Source organism: Topomyia yanbarensis, chromosome 2 (genome assembly GCF_030247195.1).
Source record: "Topomyia yanbarensis strain Yona2022 chromosome 2, ASM3024719v1, whole genome shotgun sequence".
Lineage (NCBI taxonomy): Eukaryota > Metazoa > Arthropoda > Insecta > Diptera > Culicidae > Topomyia > Topomyia yanbarensis.
In genome coordinates, this window is record NC_080671.1 from 404,535 (window position 1) to 413,061 (window position 8,527).

The 8,527-nt window shown below is 35.6% G+C and overlaps 1 protein-coding gene across 1 annotated transcript; it reads right to left on the reverse strand.

Moving 5' to 3' along the window:
* Window positions 1–1,090: 1,090 nt before the first annotated feature.
* On the reverse strand, window positions 1,091–4,195 carry LOC131682795 (uncharacterized). Its single transcript, XM_058964550.1, is given in 7 exon segments — window positions 1,091–2,219; window positions 2,281–2,625; window positions 2,677–2,854; window positions 2,937–3,233; window positions 3,291–3,418; window positions 3,473–3,709; window positions 4,039–4,195. Coding segments are annotated over 6 exon segments (1,653 nt in total). The 5' UTR covers window positions 3,708–3,709; window positions 4,039–4,195; the 3' UTR covers window positions 1,091–1,749.
* Between the last annotated feature and the right edge of the window lie 4,332 nt (window positions 4,196–8,527).

Consider the following 8,527-nt stretch of genomic DNA (forward strand, 5'->3'; position numbering starts at 1 on the left):
GGCACCAGAGGACCAATAATTAATGGAAGAAATGTTATCAATGTCTTCGATTCGTTGGCAGTGCATTTGATTCTTTTCATTTTAACATGGTACTCTTGAATATAATGTATTTTATTTGAATGTTGACTACCGTAAATAAAACTATTTTTGTTCACGTTAAAATCGTTAAGGCTAAAATATTGTTTCGTATAAATAAAATAAAACAGCATATGCTGAAGATCATAGATTCCAACTCCTTCAAAAATATCGTGCATTATATCGAATACAAAGTTATAAACTACATGGAATGACGGAATCTTATTGAAAACGCTAGCAGCTTTGATGCCTGTTTCTGAAACAATCTTCAAATGAGCATCACGCTCGTAGCCAACAGTTGTGCGAAAAGCTTCTGGGTGTTCTTCAATATCTGTCTCAGTCTGAATACGTTTCCTTTTACATAGCCTACAGAAAAACGTAGCCCTGAAACTTTCAACAAAATCTAGGATTCCATTTACACCTAAATTATCTCCAAGTATAAAACCCAGAACAAAAAACACTTTTTTCTCTTCTCCTTCAATTTGGACCGTAATGCCTTCTTCCTCTAAATCAATTAATAGATCTATCAATTTGGACAGGGTTTTATCGCTACTGAAACGTTTTCTATCTTTGCTCAAGATAAATCCTACGGTTAAAATATTACTTAATTTTCTTTGCAAATGAGCTGGCAGGCAAGGTATATTCAGGTAGATCGAACAAATAGATGTTGACTTGGAATGACAAGATGATGTGTCGCTGGTGTTGAAGTCGTCGAAATAGATATTGATGGGAATTACGGTTTTGCAGCACATTTTTGCCATTCTTTCCTGCCAGATAGAACCATCGATTATTGTGCGGATCACTCCATCATTTGATAGCTTTAAACTATTGATAATCATACTAAAAACTCCATTGGCTTCCAGATATGTTCGTAGTATGAATTTAAAGGGCATAAGTACTCCTTGTTTTTTTTTTTCCAAATCCTAAAAACAGTAGGAAATAGTTTAACTGATTTTAGTAAAGTACTGAATAAGTGAATTAATTACCGGTTTCTGACATAGATCAGCATACGGTGTAAGTGGCTGTTCATTTATGGTGAAAAAATCGGATCTTCATACAATCCGTTCTTTTTCAGCTGCTGAATAAATTTATCCTCCGACGTTAACGTATAGCTATAGAGCATCGAGTCAAGTAGATTCTTACACTCAAGCGTCATAGATCCAGCCATTTGTAAGTCATTAACTACGGCACTTAGCGGCTCGATAACATGCTGTTTAATGTCTTTATTTATATCAAATGCTACTTTCCTTGCCATTCCATTTTCACTCAACCATTTTAACGTCATTCTCAAAGGCACTCTTTGTACATCTACAATACCCAGTTTCTTGGAATCAATACCATAACAGAGCTGATTACCGACTTCGATGGCTATTTGTTCATGTTCTCCAGAATCAGTTTGATTGTCACATTCAATTTTGTCTTGGGTACACGCTACAGATAATTTTCGTTCAAAATAGTTAATTGGATCCTCGGTAGGTTGTTCGTTTGATATAGTTTTTTCTCTACACGAAATCACATGCTTTCGTAGACTTGTAATCGATGTTAGTACACGACCGCAGTTTTGAATGCACATGTAACCATTCAAAGGATCGTGCATCCGTTGGACATGGCGAAAATATTGCTCATCGGAAAAACCTTCCCATCGACAACCGAACAATGGACAATGAAGCATTTTTAACATTTGGCTTTGATCACACTACTGATCGAAAGTATTTTCGCTCTACAAGCGGGCTCAAGTTGGAATTCGTAAATAATGTAATTAAGTAAATTCCAAGATCCTGCACATTCCGGAGCAAACGACAGATTGTATGCCTTATAGAGTTTGTAGCAGATATCCAAAGCCTTCAGGAAGGTGGGGAGTTGGTAGTATGTGTCTCCAAACGATACAATGAAAAAGTTTAACAAAGTTAGTTCCGGTCCGACGATGATCACCAATGGGCAGTGAATCATACCCCTAGTCTGAGCACGTGAGTTTTGAAAGGTTTGAACTTTTGACTGTAGATCCGTTATGTTCTTCACCCAGAATACGAAGCTATTACGGTTTTCAATGCAGCTGGGTTTCCATTTTGATTTATCCGAAAGAGTTAGTACAGAGCATGGTAGAATATAAAGTAACAGCAACGAGTATGCAGCATTCCGGCAGTCTGAAAACAAAAAGATGCATGGTTTTAGTAGAATTTATTGATTTTAAACGATAATGTTTACCTTCAGTCAGATCACTTTCCAGTAACCTAATGATCACTTTTCCAGATTTATCGGTGACATTCGCCAACAAAATGGGCTTTACTTTTACGATGAAATCATTCCACTTTTCGAATAGTGCAGACTGTTTTATTGGGAACATTGCTTTAAAATCGATTTACGCTAGTTGATATCCGTCTGCTTTTCGAAGAGTCGGAAATAACTCTAATATCAATTTACAAGACCGTTTCTCAAGTTTAGATATTTCGTAAATACGTAGCTGACTAGTTGACTCCCATTTCCGCATCACACCGGACCATTCATCTTCATTATGTCTAATCCACGTCTTCGATTGTTGGTATTCAATCCCTATGTAAAGAAATGGTGGATATGGAAACTTAGAAAATAAAATATACTCACAATCGGCATCTGAGAACGGATTCGACGACGTAGCATTTTCACTATCGTTCGATTTCTGGTGTGTTGGTCTGGGAATAGTGTAATTTGAGTTTCTGTCATAGAGGCATCCTCTCGGCAATCGACCTATTCTGGTTTTTTTCCCAGCGAAGATTGAGAAAGTTGGCTGGTACCAAGAATCCTGGCAAAGATCATGCAGTTATTATTAGTGTAAATTATAGGAAAACTATATGTTTAAATTTCAGTTTAAAGATAAATTTTACCTTTGATTCAGATGGAAATAACTCATTCAACTCTGACGCTCGACTTAAAAGCTCATTATGGGTGAGTTTACCAAAAACATCCTTAAATTCATCAACCACAATGTGTGTTATCATTTTCTTCTGTGATTTTGTCAAAATATGGGAAACGCTGTAGTTATCCAGCACTTGTTTTCCTCTAGCTGAGTTACAAATAAGGCATTGTGCCGAAAAGTCGTCTCGTTTAATGTTTTCTCGTTGGTTTTTATACTGATTAAGGACAGATAGGGACTTCAGTGGAGTAGACACGAGTGATAAATTCTAAAAATACGAATGATATACTTTTTAAAAATTTCAGAAATTTTTAACTGACACTACCTGTGATTTTCTCCAACAGTTTAATCCATGAATAATTTTTGTTCTTTCACAAAGAAATGGCTCATGTAGAAGTTCTTCAATTTCTTGTCTTTCAATTATTTTGAGAGTTTACAAATCATATCCGTTCTCTACATTACATAATGTGTGAAAATATTATTTATAACGTTTATGTGACTCCTTACCGGGAAATTTATTAACCGCTTCTGTTGACACATTAAATGACTGCAGAAGCTGAACCAAACCGAGGTTCTCATAATTTACTTCTTCGTACGATATGTCCGCGTCCGCAGTATCGTTTTCAAAGTTTAGATCATACAATACGTCAGTTTTTACCAGGTCATCCTCTTTGTGAACAGTTGGTTCTGAGTCCTCCGAAGAATCAATTTCTGATTGCATTGCACCTTTTACGTCAGTCATGACTGTTTCGAATGAAAATGTATAGTTTTTATAATCGAAATTGAAAAATTATCTAGAAACTGCTTAAAATTTACACATTGCAAAATTAAGATTGCACAAACGAATGGCAGTCTACCACGCAGCAAATTATATTTGCTAATCCGAAATTGACTTAACAGAGAAACTCGCCCCAAGGGAAATGTGCAAGCTGGTTTCAAGTAATTTTATGTGTCGAACGATCATGAAATGAATTTATTGACTTCCACAACGGGTGTGCGATAGGCTCTAACCTTAAACATAACCTAATAGAAGTCTTGCCGCCTCAAGAAGCGCCAATACATTTTGTTCTTACCTTAAGAAATTGTGGCTCTATATCTGCGTTTCGCAAAAAATCCGTGATGGCCAAGATCAACACTTCCAAAATCAACACAGCTTAATTAGTTTTTTATCACTCAACGCTTTTATCGTAACGCGAAATGTTCTATGACGGACACAGCCAAGAGAAACAACACCAGTGATGACAGCAACAAAAACAAACTAAAAAAATACTTTGTTTTGAATTAAGTTTCAGGTTGGTATTCATCCAACCAAAAAAATTGGTTGTTTATAAATAATATTTAGGTTGATTCAAACTTATATTTTAGTTCGAACTGATTGGGAATGACTAGCGTCTAACAATCTCAATTTTGCTTGAAACAAATTTCATTATGGTTGAAAATAACTATTTTTTTATATTGAATTAAAAAACTTTAATCTTGAAACGATATGATTATATGAGTTGAAATAACATTAAAAAATAGTTTGTGTCAACTTCAATCTTAGTTTGTAACAAAAAATGTTTAATTTTAATTCAACAAAAATACGAATTTGAACGTCAACCATATTTTTGGTAGTTTCAAGCTAGACCAATTACTCTCAGTGTGGCTAAGTGAAAAGAGTGTAACTATGCGAAAAAATGAGAACTGAGGATCCGCCAGGAACAGATTTTATGGAAGCTGCCATTTGAAGGAATCAAAAACTCGAGACCAGATCTGTTCGTGAACGGATTTTCTAGCATTTGGCGATTGCTGCATTCAATTTGCTACACTTGAGTTGTTCTAGCAGTTGAGCCATCTTCTCGGTAATCCGATTCGATTGAGATGAGCAATGTTACAGTGACAGACTACAGCTACCGGTCGGATGGAAGTGGCTGCAGAGAGCATTCACGCTGGACGGCGCCCGGGTGACATTGCCAGTACCGGATGAAGTCTGATCGGAGCGAGAGGGTCCTGCACACCCTACGAAACCGACATGGATGACGGAAGGGTGACGTTGTTAACAGAATCTGAAGGTATATCTCGAAGAACAATGCCTTGAAAATGATCACTCACTGTTCAAACACAGCCGATGTGTGTTGATCAATGCCAGATGATCAGTTTTGCTCATCTCCTGGTGTTGGTGTTGGACAATCGGGGCTGATACCTACCTGCAATAAATTTGTTCCGGGCAATACTCTTACCAACTGCTCTCATTATGATGTCGGTGAGTTTCAATAGCGTAGTCACGATCGAATCATGTCGTTTTTCTGAAATTTTGAGGAGTGATCGAAAATCTATTGTCGCTTGCTTTGCTTCTCTCTTTGCTCGTTCCTGTGATGAGTGATGATTCTTCCTTGGGGAGACTATATCTGGCCGCCCCGAGGCCGAGAGCTTCCGGTTCGTCAGAAAATGGGTTGGTTGATGTTGCAGTTAGCGTCCCCTTTATAGGTTTAATTGGTTGCTGAAGTATATGACGTGTCCGTCAGGTTTTATCAGGTTTCCGTACTTTTAAGAGGATCAGCAACATTGAAAGCTGTGACAAATAAGTCAACAATGTCAGAAAATTCAATCATTAGTCCAGTACTGGACTGAGTATCTGGTTGAAAAACGCGGACACTTGGAGTTTTTGATGCCCCCGAAAGAGGTGAATACTCCTTATTAGAATTAAAACTACCAGTCCAGCAGTAATTGTCTTCGGCAGCACTTCTAATGTTGTTATTCAGTGTAGTTGGCGCACTCACCTTGAGACCCTTACGAGATAGTCTAGAGGAGGGAAGATTTTATCTCTTTTTGCACTCCCCCGGGTTCACAAAAAATGTCCCCTCTTATGAATCACAAGATTCTTGTTCAACTCGAGCAAAAAGAACAAAGAATTTTTCAGAATGGACAGGTAACGAGGCATTCTTTAGCCTTTCTACATACTAACCCCTTTGATCTTCACGGTTTTAGAAGATACGTAGACACAACAAATCTGCGTAAAACGCTTACAGCAAGAAATCTCGTTTGCCCGGTCCAGATAATTCACGATAACACGTACTTTGTTTGCTCGCACCCCTACTATCCGGGTGATGGCCGAATACTGCGGTGCCGGGTCTCGAAAATTTCTCCATAAATTAATTACTTTCTTCCCGTTCCCGAAATACACCACCCAAGGCTCAGCAGACCCTGCCGAGTGAAGATCATATTGTTTAATTTTGTGACATAAGTAATTTCTATGCTTTTTATTAAATTTTATTACATTCTTATAAGAAATCACATATAAAACAAACTAATTTATACATTGGTTGTAAGTATTCCTAAAAATCTTTTCTGATTCTCTCTCCATTCAAACATTTATTTTAAAATGTGTTTAGAGCTGAACCAAAATGCTTTCTAAAAGCATATCTGTTATTCCATCTTATGTTTCTTAATTAAATCGAACAGGCTGCCTTTGTTGTAATTTTTAATATTATAGTTGATTGCCTCCGAAACTAAAAATTAAGCTGCCTTCTTTTTATAATTTTTAACGCTAAAAACGTCTGTGAATACAGAGTTCTGGAGTTGTATAATTGACTTTATATCTGTGTTTAACTACATTTGTAATCCAATCCCAAACCAGTTTTGAGCCTTTACATTTCTTGATTCTGTGTACATTGTTGTCTACATCTCTGCATGTTTCACACACAAATTTGCTTATGTGATTAATATTGTGGTTGGACGGTTTAACTTGGTATGGAACAATGTACATAGTTGACTTTGCTGAGGAAGTAATAAAATTTTTACTCATATTTTTCCAAGTTTTATCCCAGTCAACTTGAGGAAACTTTTCTTGTATTTTAACGGGTACAATTTTTTCTGCTCTAAGATGGTTGTAAATTTTCTTACAGGAATCGAAATTCGTATTATAATTTATAATTATAATTTTATATTATAATTATAATTTGGGACATTGTTATCAACTCCGTTGTTGCTCGTGGAATAATTTTCAATCCAACCGTTACCAGCAAATAATGTTTGTGAATGCAACTTTCTGCCTTTAAATATCAGAGAGTTTATAAAAAGTGCTTTCGTTTTGTTTTCTACGTCTATTAGGCCAATACCTCCTTTTTCCGAACACAAGTATAACTGATCTCTTGATACTTTATAGATTGGATTGTTTTGCCAGAAAAACCTACCTGTTATAATTTTTATTTTTGCTAAATATTTGTTTTCCATTGGTAAGATCTGTACAATATACCATAGTTTGGCTAAAACATATGTATTCAGAAACCATGCTCTTCGGATTAAATTAAGATTTCTTAAGCTGTGAATGGAGAGAGATGCCTGTATTTTCTGTATCAAATCCTCGCAGTTTTTTTCGATAATTTTTTTGTAGTTTTTATCTACTATCATTCCTAATATTTTAACATTTTCTTTTTCATTTATTTGAACTGGACCCATCTTACATTCGTTTATTCTGAGAAAAGCTGATTTTTTGAGATTCATGGTGATGTGAGCAAACATAGCAAACTCGTCTATTAATTTAATAACTAAGTTGATTTCATTTTCATTCCTAATTACGATTGTCAAATCATCTGCATATCCGAATACTTTAAGAAACTTATTTGTGAGTAGTAGTCCATTCAAACTTGAATACAAAGATCTTATTAAGGGTTCTATGTATAAGGAGAACATAATCCTCGACATTGGGCATCCTTGTCTAACTGATCTACCAATCTTAAACGAGTGGGTCAAAATTCCATTTACTTTACCCACTTACCTACTATCAAAGGCTTTCTTTAAATCAATAGTTAATAATATAAATTTATACTTTTTCGATTGTTGAGCTTTGACTATTAGATTTCGTATTGCATCTAGATTATCTAGGCATGACCTGTTTTCTTTTCCCACTGTTTGTCCTTCATCTAGTAAATTTTCCATTACTTTCGTGAAACGACCCGCTATCAGTTTCATTAATATTTTGTTGTCTGTATTCAATAAACTAATTGGTCTGAAGTTTTCTAGCTCTGCATTATTCCCTTTTTTGTGAATAAGCGTTATTATGCCCGAGGAGAAATTATCTGCAGGTTTAATTATTCCGTTTTAAATTCCATTGCAAAGTTTAAGTAGGTCATTTTTCAGTAAATCAAAGTGACAAGCATAAAATTCGTAGCTAATTCCGTCAGGCCAAGGTGCTTTCTTTTTTGTTGCATTTGTAATAACGTCACTAAAGGGGTTTTGTAAATATGCTTGGCGCTCTGTACTTAGTTGCTTTGTGATATATCTTAAAGCTGCAAAGTTGTCAAAATTTTTGTCGTCTTCTATCTTCGTAAATTTTGTTTTGTAGTGTTCGTATGCTTTTTTTTGATCTGTGATGAAATTTGATACATACTCATTTTCTCTTCAGCCAGTAAGCATGCCTGATTAATATGTTGTTCCAAATATGACAGACGATTATGCTCTATTTCTACCATTTTTGATTTGATTTCTCCTAACTCCAATGAGACATCTTCACCTATAGCTTGCTTATCTATGTATTTTCCTAATTCTATATACAAACATTCTTTCATATTCGATACTTTTCTA